This window comes from Alligator sinensis, unplaced genomic scaffold, assembly GCF_000455745.1.
Source record: "Alligator sinensis unplaced genomic scaffold, ASM45574v1 scaffold570_1, whole genome shotgun sequence".
Taxonomy (NCBI): domain Eukaryota; kingdom Metazoa; phylum Chordata; order Crocodylia; family Alligatoridae; genus Alligator; species Alligator sinensis.
Genome location: NW_005841997.1, coordinates 211,832 through 230,520, shown reverse-complemented (window position 1 = coordinate 230,520; position 18,689 = coordinate 211,832). Strand labels below are relative to the sequence as shown.

The 18,689-nt window shown below is 50.5% G+C and overlaps 1 protein-coding gene across 4 annotated transcripts in view; it reads left to right on the top strand.

Annotated features, from left to right (window-relative positions):
* Positions 1 to 220: 220 nt before the first annotated feature.
* Positions 221 to 18,689, top strand: part of LOC102374478 (carbonic anhydrase 15-like) — a 37,505-nt gene continuing 19,036 nt past the window's right edge. For 2 of the 4 annotated variants that reach the window (XM_014518919.2, XM_025201547.1), the window contains exons 1-4: positions 221 to 493; positions 12,066 to 12,101; positions 16,843 to 17,013; positions 17,538 to 17,698. In XM_014518919.2, the coding sequence (XP_014374405.2) occupies positions 427 to 493; positions 12,066 to 12,101; positions 16,843 to 17,013; positions 17,538 to 17,698 (435 nt within the window). In that variant the 5' untranslated portion in view covers positions 221 to 426. Of the gene's footprint in view, positions 494 to 10,890; positions 10,913 to 12,065; positions 12,102 to 16,842; positions 17,014 to 17,537; positions 17,699 to 18,689 lie in introns of those variants that run through there. The other 2 variants (XM_025201548.1, XM_025201549.1) reach the window with 2 other exon arrangements.

Genomic DNA, 18,689 nt, shown 5'->3' with positions numbered 1-18,689 from the left:
ATGCCCTCTCAACCTCTCCTGCCATGTGGCTCTGTGTAAGAGCTGGGCAAGTGGCCTGGCATGTGGCAGCATGGGCTGTGCTGTCTGAGGGCTGGCACTTGCGCTCCTGTCTAGGAGGCAAGGAGTTAAAATTCAGCCCCAGTCTCCTTGTGATGAATATTTAACAGCAGTGCACAGGCAGGAGCTCAGGCTTTCTTTTGCTGTCTTGACGGCTGTGGCTGGTAAAAAGCCTCCTCGTGTTGGAGCAGAGCAGCACAGCCCCGGGGCTCGCTGCAGAGGAGGAGGAGGAGGAAGGTCGGCTTTGGAGAAGCAGAGCGGCGCTCCCTGGGGGAAGTGGTGGCAGAGGGAAGCTGAAGACACGCGTGCCTGGTGCCATCTGTCCAGCCCCGCTCTTCTCCCTGGCACTGGCTGTCCTGTCTGGCCAGCATGAGAATGCAAGGACTCGGGCTAACTTTTATTACTTTGCCTCTTGTCATCTGCGCAGCCACGGGAGGTGAGCTGGCAAATGTGCCATTTCTCTTCTCTCCCCCTTGGGTGTGGGCTTTGCCCTGCACACAGCCTGCTTGAGACGCGGGTGAGGTTGGGACCCCTGCACCCCGGGCTGTCCCCACTGGAGTTGGGGGGTGGCTGTTTCTGCGGCAGAGCGGAGATGAGACGGGAATTTCCTTCTTGGGGCTGCACTGGAAACCTGTTATCTGGTCCATGCCAAGTCTCAGACTCCTCCAGCCCTCTCCTCTTCTCACCCCTCCAGGGTGGGGCAGGCAGTTCTTCACCTGGCTCTCAGGGCCTGTCTGCCATGCTCCCTCTCCTTTGACCCATCTCTGTGTGTCTGTTGTAAACCCACTCCTTATGTGGGGCCAGACCTGGCTGTGGTGCACTGTGCTGGGCGTCCAGGCAGACTTGGGAAAACTCTCCCTGTTTAACACCTGCATAACCAGTCAGAGGATCTACCCATCAGATCTCACCCCCACAAAACTCTCCCTGAAGTCCCACACAGGTTAGTCAGCAGGACAGGCTATGTGCCAGCAGTCAGTGGGAGCCTTGCCAGAGTAAGGACTGAACAAGGAGTTGCAGAGTTGGCTCTCCATCCTCCCAGCTGCTTGTGATTGGGTCCCTCGGGGAGATCTCCTTAACCCACAGCAGGTCTGGGAGTGACCCAGTGGCCTTGCTGGGTGCTGCCTCGTGGGAACTTTTTCCTTCTGCCTGACAGGCAGCTCCTCACAGGCTTTGCATTTTCCGTATCCCCGTCCCCGCATGCTGCTGTTTCCCCTGATCTTCTTCTTTTGGCTTCCAACTTGGAGGGCTCTAAAGCTGAGGGGTGAGGGGCTGCAATACGGCTCTTCTCCATTGCAGTGTGTGTGCTGAGGGGCAATGGGAGCGGGGAGAGATTTGAAATCTGCAGGGCTGGCTCTCCTCTTCTCTGTCATTGTGGCAAGCTGCCACCTGTGTCCCCTGTGAGGGGACCTGGCTGTGAGGCTCGGGAGCCTTCCTCTTGAAGGTGTCAGCTCCTAGCTCCTCCTGCTGCTCATTGCAAGAGCTCAGGACAGTGGTCCCCCTTCATGGGGCATCCTTGCCTCGACATGCCCTGCCTTTCATGAACCTCCCTGACCAAGGGGAGGACACGGCTCGCATCCCAAGCACCCACCACCCCGGAGACCCACTGAGAAAGCTCTTGCTCCCACCTGGAAGTGCTGCGCTGGCAGACGGTGGCTGGCACTAGATAACATGAATGAGATGGGGCGGGGGGGCGGGAGCGAGAGCATGTTCCTGCAAAGCTGCCTCTGGTTTATGGCACAGGCTGTTTTCTGCCAAACGTGGGGAAAGGCTGGAACTGTTTCTGGAGCTTTATTCTAAGTCTGTTGAAAGTGGCCAAATTCTGCTCTCGTGGCCAGCGGCATAAATGCAGAGGCCCTGTGTTGCAGTTGGTGAGGATTCACCTGCAATGAGGCATTCAGGGGTTTGGCTCATTCTCACCAGTGGGTAGTGCTGGCTGGGTTTCCTCAGGAGCTACATTTCAAGGGGAAATGGGATGGATTTTCAGGAGGCTCTCTGCTGTTCTTCCTTCTCCCGCCAGGTCTGTTCTTGGCAGTCACAAGCCCTAGCGCCGTCCTGGCCATTTGCTCTGGGGAAAGATGCTCCTCTAGTCAAGGCAGAGACCTTACTTTGCTCTAGGTCTGCTGCCAACTCCTTATCTGGGGTTAATCACTGAGGACCCAGATGCTGTGTAGAGCTCTGATCCCATCTCTCCTCCCTCTTCCCAAGCTCCTGGAGAGCAGGATCCCCTTGCCTCTAGGGCTGCTCCTGCCAGTTTGAGCCCAAGGCTTTGTGAACTGTGTGCAAGGTGATGGCTTCGCATGACACTGGGCCCAAGTCCAGCACAGGCAGGGCCGTTGTGAGCTCCTTCCAGTGTCACCCCAATGTGCTGCTGGCTGGGGGAGGGTGGGGGAAGGTAGGGTTGCTCTGTCACTGGAGCCCACCCATGGCTTATCTACTGGTACTGCCAATGGGGTTGAGCTGACAGAGGTTACAGGGGCTTCCCTCTACTAGGGCCAGCTACGCTGAGACCTCCAGCTCATTCTGTTTAAGCTGATGGCTAGTAACAGCTCTCACGTATGGCCCTACCGACCTGTATGGTATTGAACCAGTGGGCTAGGGTTGAAAGGAGACATATCCCATTACAAAGCCTCTGAGCCATTCAGCAGTGTCAGTTCTCTTTATTGCACATGTGACTGCTATCTGAATGGTGCAGCAATGGGGTTTGCTCTCTGGCCAATTGGCCCGAAAACCTGCAAACCTCAAGGTAATGCACCAGAACTCACATTGTTGTTGGGACTGTGGGATGCAGGGGCCTTGTGAGCCAGTTGCTGACCCTTGGCAGGGCTGCTGGACCATGGCAAGGAGGTCCAAGAGGCCTGGAGATGCTGCTTTGTGCCTTTTTGCTTCCTAGCGACCCATCCTAGGTTGTTCATGGTGTGGGCCTGCACTGCTGCTAGTCTTGCTGTATCTGTTTCATGACTACCAGATGACTCCAGAGCCTGCTGGAACTGGCATGGTGCATTCCCCCTACCAGTGCCAGCAGCCACCCACCCACTTGCTGCTTGCAAGTTGCCCCCTGCAATGTGCTTGTGGTGAAAATAGTTTAATAGCGCCCATGGTGCAGTGCTGTAGCTTTCGGAGCAAAACTGAGGCCATCCAAAGCTCAGGAATTGTCTATACTGAGTTTTCATGCTTAGATTTGAGAATGAAAATCACCACTGGGGGACTCCACAGAAGAGCCTTTCCTAGAGAGAGATGTTCTCACCCCAACGAAGCAGCAGCAAGAATGCGAATCTCTGGTAGCGTGCCAGCCAGATCCTAGGGGGAATCAATTTCCTAGGTTTCAGCTTACCTGATCTGCACGTGCAAATGAACATTTACTTTGCCTACCTGCGGGTCTGGTCACATGCAAATGCACATGTCTAGAAATGCTGCGAGAGCACTAATGGAGATGGATTCAGGCTGGGGTTATCTATAATGCACCTCTGGGTAGTACCCAGAGGGACCTGACTGGGAATTGTGACCTGTGAAGATCCATAGGAAACCAGGAGCCAGTCGGAAGGAGGGCCCAGCTCTGGCCCGGGCAGGTGAGATTTGACTGTGTGTGTGCCAGGTGGGTAGAGGGAATTAATTCTTATGGCATCCCAGGTAGAACAGCTTGAAGCCTACGGCAGCAGTGACTAGAGGCCATGTTGTGTGGCTAGACCAGCCAGCCTAACATAATCGCTCAGCGGGTGGAAGGTACCACACTTGTCTTCTGTCCCTAAATCAGAAAGACAGCATCCTCGCCCAAAGCAACATCTGGACCCAAGACAGATGACAGTGGAGGGATCCCAAGGGCCTCTCTGCTTTAACTGGGTCAGGTGTGAGTCATGGGGGCTGGGCACATTCCTGTCTCAGTGTCTTGGTGCTAGGAGCAGGACTTAGCCCAGAGTTTGTGTTTATAGATAAGGCAGGGTTGGTGTAGGCTAGCTCTGTGCATCACTTCAGTCTCTGTGAGCACAGCTACACGAGACAGGGCCCATTAGTACCACACTGGGTACACACAATATGCAAGCAAATCCAAGGTCCTGAGATATACATGTCTAGGGATGGGGCTTCTAATTAGTGACATGGCAGGTTTATAACAATGTTGCAATCACTCAAGGGAGGGCTTCATGTTCCCTCTCACCCTGTCCCTTACCTTGTCCCTCCTTCCTCATGTACTATCCTAGTGCCCCCTGACCAGGCTGTGCCTACTTCTGTCTTTTTCTTGCATGCAATGGCTCCCCAAGTGTCACATCATTGCACCATATCTAGACCTATGCCGGAGCAGAGAAAGCCTGGAGTGGGAGGTCAGTCCTCTGAGGCCTGGGGATGCTGGAGGAGGGATGGGGGAAGGGCATTGCTGACTTATTCTGCATTCCTGCATCGTGAAAGGCTATGTTCCCTTGTCACACTGAGGCCAGGCATTAAATGAAGCCCCTGTTAATTGCTCCACTCTGCAAGGTTCAACTTGTTAGCAAAGGGAGCAATTACAGCTGTGCCTGTGGGGGTTTTGCAGCTTTATTGCAGCTGGCTCAGGGCTTACGGGAGGGGGTTACATTGTTAAGGGCAGATGGCAGGGGGTGTAGTGCACCTGGTGGCCCCAACCAATGCCCTCTGTATGGGGTCTGCCCTAAATAGCCTTGGGCATGTTCACATTTCGTGTCTCTGCCCTGCCTGTTCACTTGTGGAAATCCAATACAACACGTGACTGTGGGGAGAGAGTGTGGGAGGTGGATTTTGACAGCACTGCATCCAGCACTTGATGAATTTTTCGGAGTGTAGGTGGGGCAGGGGGAAGGTCTGGGGGAACAAATGTTCATGGCTCCAGGCTACAGCAGGGGAGATGTGAATCCTACTGTGTGGAGCAGGAGGCTGTGACCCCAGAAGGTCCTGACCACTCAGACCTGGAGCACTAGTTGCTGCTGGTGGGGGATGCTAGAGGAGGAGGAAGATGCTCTAGGAGGCGCAGGTCTGCATGGTGGTAACGCAGTGGTGAGATGTGAAGGACAGGTGGCTCCAGAGGCTGGTCAGTGGGAGTCCTAGTTGTGAGTAAGGGCTCCCAAGCACAGGGTGATCATGTCTCCTCTGTGGTCTTATCTCATTGTGGCTCTTGTACTCAGGATGGTCAGTTCTAGCTGTGGTGACACTGAGGGGGGCAGAGGAAAGGGATTCATAACCAGTTATCCTCTGCAGTGTGCTACCATCTCTCCGAAGACAGCAACGTGTCCAATGAATTTGGCCTTATGGCCCTGTGCTAAAGTAAGTGAAAACTTGTTATCCTTGCCTGACAAATGGGGAAACCAAGGCACACAGTAGAGAAAGGTCACACGTAAGCATTAACTATATGTCTGCAACACCTTAGGTTTTGACGCTATCTTCTGTAAATGTGTTCCTGAGTGTCTTATTGAAGACTGCATGGCAAGCCAGCAGCAGACGGGAGCGGTAGAGTTTGACTCCCAGTACCAAAAACAAACCAATACTGCTTATTTCACCAAGACAGTGTTCGCTTACTACTGCAGTGGGTAGAGCCTCCCCTCCAAAGGGATTGCCTCTGCGAGTGGAGGGGAAGGGCAGCTGCATCTCATTGGGGATGGGTAGAAGCAGGTGTGTGTAGTTGTTTGGTTTTGGATATGGTCAGACTCAAAACCTGTATGCGCGGATGCAAAGAACTCGAATATCAGCATTTCTCCCAAGCCACTGGACTTTTCACTGTACCAACAGAAATCCACTCCTACACCTGGCTCAGGAGCCATCACATGGGTGAACACCTGACTGTGTGACTGTATTTGAAGAGTAGTTATCAGTGGTTTGCTGTCAGATTGGAAAGGGGTATCAAGTGGGGTCTGTCCTGGGCCCAGTTCAATTGAATGTCTTCATTAATGACTCAGATGATGGAGGACAGGAGGAGAATATGAAACAATCTCTAGGCAAATTGGAGAATTGGTCTGAAGTAAACAGGCTGCAATTCAACAAGGTTATGTGTAAAGAACAACACAGGGGAAGAATAATCTACTGCATAAATCCATAATGGGGAACAACTGGCGAGGCAGCAGTTTTGTGGAAAAGGATCCAGGAGTTATAATGGATCCCAAACTGAACATAACTCAACAGTAGTGTATTGTTGCCAAAAAAGAGCCGATGTTCAATTGGGTTGTATTAACAGGAGGGTTGTTTGTAAGACCTGTAGAGTAATTCTTCCCTGGTACTCAGCTCTGGTAAGGCCTCAGATGGTGTGCTGCTTCCAGACATGGGCACCCCACTTTAAGAAAGATGTGGAGCAGTTGGAAAGAATCCAGTGAAAAGCACTAAAACCTGAATTGTCTAAAACTATGGGGAAAGAACTGGGGAGATTTGATAACAGTCTTCAAATGTGTGAAAGATTACTGCAAAGAAGAACATTATCAACTCTTCTCCATGTCCACTGGGCATAGGACAAGAAGTAATGGGCTTAAATTCCAACAAGGGAAAATTAGTTAGGCTTTAGACAATAATTTCCAACCATAAGGTTAGTGAAGCAATGGGATAGATTGCCTGGGGAGGCTGTGCAATCTCAATCATGAGGTTTTTAACCTCTGTTGGGAAAGGTTTAGGTTTAATTGACTCAGCCGTGCAGCAAGGTGTTGGACTAGAAGACTTATCCAGGTCCCTTCCAGCCCTGTTTGCTGTGATGCTGCATGTGGGAAGCTGGAGAATGACTCTGCTGTAGAAGTCCCAGTGTAGGGCCCCAGAGCTTTGTGCAGAAACAAATCAGCAGAAGCAACTAATTGGGGGAAAGACACTGCAGCCTTGGGGACTGAGTTACAGTTTAGCTGCAGTAAATTAAAAAAATGATGAATATGGAGCTGTGCGCTGCCTGCCACCTAGCCTGGCAGGTTTTGAAAAGGGAGTGAACAAATGAAGGCAGATTTCCTTGGAGAGGGTCTGCTGGGGAAGAGAACAGCGAGAAACAACAATGACCAGGACAAAAGCATGTGAAACAGAATCCCCGGATTGCACGTTCCAGGGGAAATGCTGGTGCAGACCACAGACAGCTGGTTTTTAGGCTCCCACCCCCCACCAAAGCACTGGTGTGGTAAGGAGGATGGGAACCTGACAAACAGCTTTGGCCTCCCACCTTCCCAACTGCACTGGAGTCCCTTTATCATATTACCTTCATGGAACAGTCCAAAGTTAGCTCACCAAGTGTTAGATAATACAATCTGGAGATACTGCTCACTGGAAAAGGCCAACTTTACTGCGCTACGATAGCACCTAGCCTGTGGTTTACTGCTTAAACGCTTGGACATTAGTGTGGTAAGTGCAGTTAGCCTGTGCTAAGTGTAACATGTAATGACCCTTGTGAAGAATAGTAAGGCTCTCAGGGACTCGCATCATTAATGAAGCTGAGATGAAAGGCTGGATAGAAGAATGTGGCCATGGCTGGCCAGCTGGTGCATGGTGAGTGCTGATTACAGTGCTTGTCATGATCATCCCCTTGTTATCATAGGCAGCTCCAGTCTGTCTGTCTGTAGTTTCTCATGCTGTGAGCTGCTCGGGGCAGAAATGTTCAGTGTCTGTGTGTGGGTATGTGTGTTCAGGCATATAAATGGCTAGAACAATGAGACCTGATAAGGTCCTTTGCAGTCCATCCCTGGAGAGTGCTAAGTGTGAAACACGTCCGATGAAACAAGAAGGATACCCCGGATTCTGTGTCTGGAAATGTGATGGGGAAATATGTTGAAAGAAGCCAGGCGAGTACTCTTGCTGAGCTTCATCTCTGTTAAATCCACAGTAAATGCACGGAAGGGCAGGGGAGGCCAATCCGGTTAAGTAGAGATGCAAAGAGTAGGATAAGCAAGACTGAGGAGGTTAAAAACATAATAAATCCAGTGAAGGAGAGGATTGCAAGAACTGGGCAAGTAAATAATCAGGTTACAGGGATAATTAGAGGAGCAAATGCAAATATTGAATGCTGAATTGCAGAGAATATTTCAGCCTGCAGTGAAGGGCTCCTTGGATGTATTATTAACAGGCAAAAGATAAAGGGAAGACTGGACTGATAAAAAGGAAAGAGGGGATTAAAGACCAGCCAGAGAGAGGTAGGTTTTACAAGAGCTTGCTGCTGGCTTTATTGAGCTGGAAGAAGACAGGGGAATACCTTAGAGGGGAATGGTGTTTATTGTAGCAGGATGGGAAGGTGTCACCTTCCTCCTACCATGTCTCCCATTTGTCACCCTTCACTGCCTGTCCCTGTCATCTGCTGTCCTCCACATACAGCCTGACCCCATAGACCCTTTTCTCTCCTGCTTCTCCACAGCCTGTCCTCCTCCCTTCTGCCTGTCCCCGCAGAGCTGGCTCCCATCTCATCCCTAAATGTCTTTTGTTTCCCCAGCCCTTAGTGTAAGATGATTTCCCAGCCCCTGCAGCCCAGAATGCAGTGCTTGAGCATTTATCCCACTGCTGTCACCTGCCTGCCCCAGTCTGCCATGGGCTGACCACATGCTCCCCAGGGTTACTCAAGCAGGGGGGTTGTCAGATTATGATCCCTGCACCATCCTCTGCAACCTCTCAATACTCCCTGGTCTGGCTGGAACAAGACATCGCAACAAAGGGTGGCAGAGAGGTCTGCAGGTCTGTGAGAACTCCACCCTGGAAGGGGGCTGGGCAGAGCATTAATTTTGACAGTCTTGAGACCTGTCCAAGATGCAGCAGCCTGGATGTGGGCTGTGGCCCTCCCTGAACATGCCCCTACTGCCCAAAGCTGGGTTTGGCATGTTATGAAGCATGCTGATGCCACATCTTAAGAAATCCTGAGCTTTGAATGAATTGAAATGGCAGTGGGGAGCGGCAGTGGCACCTGGATTAACTGCTGGTGAAATGGCTATAAAAAAGAGGTTGTGTGGCCTGGTAGAGCAGTAATGAATGAGTGTCTAAGGCTGGTGGGAGATGTCTAGCTGACTATTGCAGGAGCTGGGGCGGGAGGGTGGTGGTGGGGGGGGGGTAGGTTGGCTCGATAGCCTCTAGCAAGGTGAGGCAGACTGGGGTAAAAGCATGTGAATGAAAATTGCAGCCAGTGATTGGGAAATATTGCATTTGCCAGTGAGGAAAATGAGAAGGGGTTGGGTGGGGGTCATCCTGGAGCCTGGTATTTCAGAACCAACGGTATTTTAATCCATATCTCCCCTTTGAGAGCACGTACAGTCAGGGAAATACAGAGCATGTTTGCTAGCCAGTGACGGTAAATGCAGAGAAGTGGTAAGGTGTGAAAGGGTGAGTTTGTCTTTGGGCTAACATTAAATTAACCGCTTTAAACAGCTCCAGTTTTCTTTATGGGAGACTGACATTTTCAGCTGCGTGCTGTATTTTTCTTTTTTAATCCTTCAATTTCTGGTGGTTCCAGCAGGCTTTTGAGGGATGTAATCCAAACCTGAAGACCTGAGTACTGGGTCTCTGGTCATTTAGCCTTTCAATGATGCCATTTGGCAAAAAATCAATGGCATCTCTATGATTGAAATGAATTAGTTTGTTCCAATAGGCTGGGGAACTTCCCCGATCAGGTGCTTTGCTGTTACCCTGTGTACCCCATCTTGTCTGAAGTTCTCTGCTGTCTCTCATTCTGCACTTAAATGGGTCAGACCAAACTTTCATGACACATGTTTTTAGCACCAGGCCCAAGGAATCCCTACCCTGACTGGTGCCTCTAGGCTCTATGGCCATAATACAGTAGTGCCAGACATGTGCTGTGGCATGTATGTATGCCGACTGTAGCCTGGTGATGGGGCCCCTATCTTTCCTGTCCAAGATGTTCAGTCAAAGAAGCTCTAATAGTTTCATGTCCTGTATGCCCCTGGCATTATACCCCACTCTCTTTTGTGGGAGTGCGTTGTTTGCTGCACAGCTGGGTTGTACCCTGCAAGCTGGGAGCAGGCTGAGGGGTTGGACTCGCTCCTCACCCCATGACCAGCATAAAGACTATGATCTGCACAAGCCCATGGTTTTATGCTGCTTCTGACCAGTGCAGGTAGAAGCTTTGTGCTAGCTCTCTGCATCCAGGCAAAGTCTGTCCTTGGTGTGTTTGGAAAGGCCAGGGAGGGGGGTGAAACCTCTCTGGAGAGCTGCAGCTCAGGCACGCTATTTCCTTTTGTTACTAATCACCATGTGTATTCAAACGGCCCCTGTGCTGACATGATCACTGCTGCTGCTTGCTCCAAACCGCCTGTGCAGCCTCCTGCTCCACCCTCCCTGATCCCATTCTCCCAGGTTGCTCATCTGATTTACCTGCTCTGGCCTTCAGCCCGCAAGCTCTTCAGGGTCAGGACTGTCGATTTACTATTTGTCTTGTACCACACTAATACACCAAGGCCTCCACATGCCTGAGTCCTCTAGGGGCGACTGTAAAGTTAAGATTAAAATATAACAAAGCACCAAGCAAAATATCAACATTATTAATTTACTCATTCCATGATCATATCTAGAGGCTTAAGCAGGGTTGGGTCCCCTTTGTGCTAGGGGCTGCACAGACATAAATGCTCAAGAGGTCTAAACACAAAGAGAAATAATATGACAAATGCTCTTACCAGCAGCAGAAGAGGACTGATGATGTGGCTGGATATGTAACAACTTGTGGCTGGTTTTAGTGTCTGTTTTTCCCTTTAGCAAATATTTTGGGCGCACACAGAGCCTGCAGTACAAATGCAGCCGTTCCAGTGCTATTCATAGTAATGACAGCATGTGGCATATGTTCTGTGAGAACGGAGTGATAGAGTGCATCCATGGGACACTGGATTTAATGTGTTCTGGGCTGGTTTTCAACACTCTTCCTTTTCAATTTCCTTCTCTGCTGTCGTAGGCCACCGGAGGAAGGGGGCAGGTATGTTCTTGCATGTTAGCTTTTGGGGCTATTGGAGTGGAGTGTTTTGGGGAAGTGATGGGATTGGGTTGGATGGTCTCTATAGCCGTGATGTACTCGAGCAAACTGGTACCAGCAGCCCTGGTATTGCTCTGGGTGCTGGGGCTTCCAACCACCTATGTAACCAGTAGGCACGTACCCAGCTAACAGTGCAATGCAGTATAATGCTCACAGGACAAACCTTTGCCACGTGTAGGCCCCATGCTTTGCTTTACATGGGTGTTCCAATTTAAATTGATGGGATGGCTCACACTTGTCAAGGTGAAGCACAGGTGTGTTTGCAGATCAAGGCCATACTGGCATTAGCAAGCCTCCAACTGGGAATCTCCAGCAAAAAAGCCACATGTTTCACCCACAGGAGCTGCTGCTGCTTTGAGAGACACGCTTTTATCATTCTGGGTGGGACCAGCTACACGGAGGAGAGACGATCTCATTCACCTAAGCTCCTTGGTGTCGTTTCACATGGAATGATTTATGGGAGAGGCATGGAGTTAGTGACAAAGCTTTGAATGATTCAGTTGGCTTGTTGGTCTAAACATGCCACCACCACTGCTTTTAAACACTAGCATCATCCCCCAAAGGGTCAAATATCAACAATACGATGGTCGACTGCTGCTGAAAGGACCAGCAATGCATTTCAGTAATGACATGAAGCAAGCAGCAATGGCTAGCAGTTAATCGGCTGAACACAAACAAGAATCCATCCTGGATAATTCCTCTGATCTCTTCCTCTGCCCTCCATCTCTGATATGTTTTGTCACAGCCATTTTGGGAAGCCCGAGTGATATTTGGGTTGGATGGTGATCCCTATAGGGTTCTATATGAGGTCCAATCTTGTTCCAGCTCTGGAGCAATTCCACTAAGATGCTTGGAGGTCCACAAGCCAGGACATTTTGCTCCTCAGTGTGCTGTCTCTTAGCATCAGGGGCATTTCCAGGCCTTTGTGTCTGATGCACATTCTTCTGCAAGCACAACACTGTTGCATAGTATGATGGGGTCAGGAAAGGTTAGGCTTCAGGATCTCTTTTCCCTTACAAAAAAAAAAAATGGGGGTCTTTCCCTGTCCTTTTCCATTCCTCCCATTCTGTATTCTGAATTCTGCTCTCTTCCACAGGTCAGTGGTGCTACGATTCTCAGGATCCTAAATGCGGTGAGTCCTGAAATGGTTTAAGAGCACTTGAGTGTTTGGGAGCAGTGCATGTCTGAGGGCAGTGTGAGCACACAGGTTGCGTGTGCATGGTGGGGGGATGGTGTGGATGAAGGTGGTGCCACCTTTGCGTGTGCATGTGTAGTTGTGGAAGGCAATGGGAGTGTGACTGTGTCATAAGTGGATGAGGCAGCTGAATCTAATGTAGCTTCCCTTAGAGTGGTGCTGGGCAAATGTCAATACATATGCTTGGGGCTTTGAGCTTATGGTGGGCTCTCAGTACTGCTCCAAGGGCAGTGACATGCTTTTTGGAGTGCAGTGAGGATATGCTGGGCTGCACCACAGTCCTCCCTAGTGCAGCTGAGAGCTGGTGTGGACATGACTAAAAGCTTCAGTCCTTTGGGGGCCACTCTCTCCCCTTAGGGGAAGGATTTTGTTGTATAGTGTTAGCAATCTGTGGGTGCTCTGTGGGGCAGGGAAGATGTCAGCAGAGTTTCCCTGGCCAGCTGGGGACATGCATTTGAATTGGGCTTCCCTCTGCAGACAACTGTGCCTTGCAGAGGAGGGGTGCATTTGAATTGAATTGAATTCCTCTATTTTGCTGAATAAAAGATTCAATTTAAAACATAGGAAAAGCCTATGGAGCAGCAGCGTATGTCCTGTCAGTGTCTCAGCAGAGCCTGGAAGTCAGCAGCATTCTCCAATATCCTGCTACCGGGAATGTCGATGTGGCCTGCTGAGTGCACTCTCCCCAGGCCAGCCTGTGCTCTGAAGAGCAGGTGCACATGTAGATGGGGGGTAGATGGTCATGTTTTAAATGCCCAAACTACCCATATTTTTGTCACTGAAAAAAATAACCAATTGTTTCACCTGCACTGAAATATAGGCATACATATGGGTAACACCTTTCAGTAAAGGTGCATTGATAAATAGTTTAAAAAGGGCTGATAAATTATTAATAACTAGTATAATGAATGGCTAATTCACTGTCGGAATCCAACAGATCCACAGGGGGTTTTCAGCCATGGCGTATCACTGTTAACAGTACATCAGAATAATGCCTTGGTAAGCACTGATAGCTGATGTATTGATAAAGGGTACTGAGACATGCTCCTGACATGTGTTGATTAGTTATTAATCCTTTATAAGGCATGCATAAAGCTTAGCCTTAGTATGCATTTAATCAATTTAAGTTCCAACAGTGAGAGACAGTTTATATCCAGCATTCAGTTTATATAGGTGCGGCATGGGTTTCCCACATACATGTATTCTAGTCTTCAATAAATTGCAGCTTCTAAGGATCTGTCTTTTGAATCTGTTTCTTTAGAAATTTGGTAAGTTATTTGGGTGTGGCCACAACATGAGCAAGCATGGCTATTCTGAGGCCTTACAAAGGCATTATGTTTCTAATATACTTCCAAGGTATTTTGTCTCATGTATGGGTGCTACTGAAAAACCCACTACCGTATTTGAAGCTCACAGTTTAGATGTGGAACTTGACTGCTAGAAGGAATTGCTTGAAGGGAGCATGAGGAAGCCAGCCTGTGTCCACCTGGCTAGAAAGCTGGCAGTGGTTCACTAAATAAAGAGCCAGCTTAATTTTACAAGCATGGAATCCATTCTCACTACTTATGCCTGCTGGCTGTCTTGGACGGCCAGAGCCGACTCGAGGTGATTTAGTAATTACTCGTTCGTTTGGGCGGGCTGGTGAATAGAGAGGTGGACAAGGCTTAATGGTTGCAAAACTTTACTTACGCCGCTTGTAGCTGCGACGCTGACAGTCCGGTCGTCTGAACAACTATGTTAGTTGTTCCAGCTGGCAGGGCTCAGGCTAGCTCATCCGTCTGCAAATCAAGCCGGCGGGGCAAGGGTACGTTGGGGATTGCGCTCGGCGACGGGGAGAAGAATTGATAGGTGATCAGTCCATTGATCAGCTCAGCCGCAAGTCAGATTTCTTTAAAGGCACTCTGCAGCGTGCTCAAAGTTCTCCGACTTGGGCGGAAGTCGCATGAAATTTTAAACGGCTAGCAAGCCAATTACTAGCCACCACGTTGGAATAATTTAGAACTAGCCAATAGCAGGACACAAATTTGCATTTGAATGGCGGGAACTCTCTTGCACCGGGGTTTTCTGCTGCAACAGAAAACCTTTTACTTTGCAAGAGGCTCTCACGTGGCGGGAAAATTCCATCGTGCCGAGGCACCAAAATCACTGGGTTGTGACACTGGCTAGTAAAACATGGTGTAAGTGGTTCATTTATTGAGACCTGGAGCAAGGGTTGAAGTGTGATTAACAAGCAAAGAAACAGAACAAGTACGCAGGCTGGAGGGAGCCAGACCATGTGGAATAAAGGACGTCCAAATGAAAAGCCTTCCAAAAGCGCGAAGTGCTGACAGCAAGAATGGAGAACAATGCAGAACAAATGATGAAAGATAAAGACAGGATGCTGGAGGCAGTGTTATTTTCCCTTTTTCATTGGGGAAAGAAGGATGAGAACTGTGTGTGAGGACCTATTGCCAAGAATAAAGATCTGAACACTGAACCTACTCAGAGTGCTGTTTGAGTGCTGTGCTCCTAGAGAGAGTAAGGCTGTGGACAGCGAGATTTTTCAGAACTCTGGAACCCGCACGTAGCTGTGGAGACGCGCGTATAGGACACATACAGAGCCAGCCTTAGGGTGGGTGATGGGGGCGACTGCCCAGGGCACTGTGGTCAGGGGGCGCTACACACACACACACATGCACACACAGCAGCTCCCAGCCCCCAAGCCAGTGGTGGTGCTTCAGGCAGGCAGAGGCATTGGCAGAGGGCAGAGGCATGGGGTACAGTTTGGCAGGGAAGCAGTCCCCAGCCCACCCCCTGCTTCCAGCCGCTCTTCAGGAGGAGTCAGGGTGGGCAGTATGGGCTTCTGCCTCCTCACCAGACTGTGCTCTGTGCCCCTGCCCATCTGCCTCTGCCTGCAGCAGTGCCACTGACTTGGGGGGCAAAGGGCAGGGGGGCACCAAAATATAAGTTTGCTCAGGGCACCATTTTCCCTTAGGCTGGCTCTGGATACACGATTCCAGCTGACCAGACAGTTGAGAGAAAAAAGATCTGACCTTAGAAAAATGCCTCCAAGTAGCAAGGCCAGCTGAGCTGGGCAGGGAAAGGATGCAAATAATGCTGATGGCTAGTGTGGAATAAATACACGGGCTCCAAATAAGGGGACCCAAGAAGCAAGACAGACAGAATTTCTGAGAACTCGGGCTTCACGGTCTAATGTATATGTTGTGGAAAGCAGCATGAAAGGCTGAAAGAAACATGTCTGTCTATGGACAGCAGTGCAAGTTCATGAAGCAGAACCACTTTGGCCCCAGTGCTGTGGAACAGCATAGCAGTGTAGGTAGTTGCTGAGGATTGTGATGGGGGGCATCAACCCCACATAGGCATAGAAAGGGGTAAAGGGACCCTGGGGACTAGATTAACTTCAGCTGGAAAGGGGGTATGGCCAAGTTGAAGCAACAATTCAAAAGCACGAGTGCAGTACAGGCAGGCAGAGGAAGGGTAGAAGTTGTTCCCTGGGAGGAAGTGCTAGACAAGGAGAGGAGGACAGCGGCACAGTGAGGAGGAGAAGCTGAAGCCTCCAGCCTGGCAGTGTGGGAGGGCTTGGTTTGAAACTCTGTGTTGGAGGTGGGGACTGAGGGGAAGTCCCAGAGGGGCTGAAGACTTTAATTGCGTTTGCATCTGTTTTAATGTGGGAGAAGCACGTTGTTTGGAACCGGGATGAAGCCCGTACCCTGGGGGTGGCAGGACACTAAGGGGGGCGGTAGCAGGGGCAGGCTCTGTACACGGGGGACTGAAAGAGCACCATACCGGGCCCCGTGGGGAAGAATCCCTCTTTCTCTAGGGCACCTCAGAAACCAATCCCATGGGGTCCCAGGTGGGCTCTGGGAAAGAAACAGGCCCAATGGTGGACTGGAAGCCTGTACAGGATGCTGCGCAAGGGGAGGCTTGCAGGGATTTAAGTCAAATTCCCGACAGTGGGAAAGCCCTTCTGCTATGAGGGAGAGGAGTGCTGCAGGGAGAGACGGAGGAGGCAGCCCAGGAGTTTTGAAAACCTGAGGGTGAGGGCGGGTGGGAGAGCACTGCTTCTCCACGGCACGCATGGGGAGTGGAGGGAGAACAAGAAACCTGGCTTTGAGAGCAGAAACTTGGAGAGCAAGCAGAGCCTGTCCTTCAGAGGTGATTACACTAGTGAGGAAAGAGGGACCTGCCTGTCAGACTAAATATAGGTCCTGTCCCTGGGAGGGAATCCTACTGAATTATGAATGAGGCTTGAAAAAGCCCCTGCTCATCAATATTGAGGATGGTTGGCTGAGCACGAGGGCATCTCCTGCGGGGAAGGGGAGCGTGGCAGGAGTGGCGTGGGAAAGCTAATGAAAGTGTTGGCATGAGCTGCATCCTTTTGCGGCCAGAGAGAGCTTTGCTGAGGGCTGCGGGGCTGTCTGTGATGCGCAAGTCCTCTGGCAGAGGTGCAGCTTGGACCCATGTTAGCTTGCGTAAATCGGGGAAGTGAGGAGCCCCTGGCAGCGTGCATTTGAAGCAAACCAAGCTCTGTTTAAATGTGTGCGCGAATGCAGCACTCCGCTGGTCCTTCTGAGGAGGGGCTCTCCGGGGAGGTGAATGGCACCTTTTGGAGCTTGTCTCCCTGTGCGCAGCGGGAAGGAGATCCTAGGCACTCACCACCCCCTGCCTCTGTCTGCAGGCCCCAGCCACTGGAAAGATTTCAAAGCGACCTGTGGGGGAGATAACCAGTCACCCATTAACATCGACAGGCGCAGGCTCCTTAGAGACAGCAACCTAGGAGATATCCTCTTTGAGGGCTATGACCAGGCCCCTCCGGGCAAGTGGAGGCTCATGAACGACGGACACACAGGTAGGCAAGGGTGCCAGGGCCCTCGGCTCTTCCTCTTCTGCTCCTACATCTCTGTTTTTTAAGCGGACATACGCTGGGCTTGGTTAATCAGCTTCTCTCCTCTTTGGTTTCACTCGGTGGTGATGCCGATGATGACTTATTGTTGGTACTGCTCCAGCAGTTAGGGGCACCCATCCTGGGCTCAGACCCCACGTGCTAGGGGTGTACTGAGTTAGAGCAAAAGGATGACCCCTATGCCAAGGAGCTGACAGACTTACATTTGGCTCTGTTACTGGCAATGGGTTATGGTCGAAGAAACGGTCTAGTGGTTTCCCTAGAAATATGTAGACTATAGAGACATGAGCTGGGTGGGCCTGCCTCTTTCTTACAAGCTTGTCCATGATCATATGCTTATTTCTACATTTCCATGTGCCTCCGGTCACCTGCTTTGCCTACACAGAAGGCATCTGATGTCTTTTGGGAGGCTGGCAGGAAAATGGGGGGTATGGACCCCTCTGTGACCCTGTGCTTTGACCTGTTTGCAGTGATGATGAGCCTGGAAGGAGAATCCATGATGGAACATATCAACATCACCAGTGGGGGCTTGCGTGACAAGTACCGAGCCCTGCAGTTCCATTTCCACTGGGGAAGCCTCACGGGGAACGGCTCGGAGCACACCATCGATGGACACCAGTACCCCATGGAGGTACATGCATGAAGTGACCTCCCTTTTACTTCCATAGCAGGGAATGGGGATGGTGCCTTGAATAATTATTTGTTAAGATTATGTACTTGGACCTCATAAGAACTCAGAGAAATGGGTGTGCATGTTGGAATCAGGCTACAATAGTTTGAACTAGGGCTGTCAATTAATCGTGATTAACGCTTGCGATTAATGTGTTAATTTGATTCTGTGTTAATTTTTTTAACATGGGTTAATTGCTGATGGTGATGGGGGGAAAAAGCTGCTCATGCTGCTCTCCCCTCGCTGCTGAGTGCTTGCCTGAGCTGCTGGGGGAAAAACGTTTCCTCCCCCCTTGCTGCTGCCCGGCCACACACACCTACACCCACCAGTCAGACAGACTCATGCCCCACCTACCCACACACCAGTCAGGCAGGCAGACAGACAAACACAGGCGCACGCACGTGCACATGCACATGTGCACATAGCCAGGCAGGGTCCTGGGAGCAGATTCAGCAGCTGGATGCAGGTAAGTGTATGGGAAGGACAGAGGTTGGAGGGCCAGGTCTTGGGGATGTCACAACCCAGTGATTTTGGTGCCTCGGCACGATGGAATTTTCTAGCCACATGAGAGCCTCTTGCACAGCGAAGGTTTTTGCTGCACAGAAGAACCTCGGTGCAAGAGAGTTCCCGCCAATTTGCAGGGTGCATTTCTTCTTTGCAGCACAGAAATGCACGGTGCAAAGACTTCCCACTATTCGAATGCAAATTTGTGTCCTGCTATTGGCTAGTTCTAAATTATTCCTACGTGGCGGCTAGTAATTGGCTTGCTAGCCGTTTAAAATTTCGTGCGACTTCCGCCCAAGTCGAAGAACTTTGAGCACGCTGCAGAGTGCCTCTAAAGAGATCTGACTTGCAGCTAGCTGATCGATAGACTGATCACCTATCGATACTTCTTCCCGTCGCCGAGCGCAATCCCAGATGTACCCTTTTCCCGCCGGCTTAATTTGCGGAC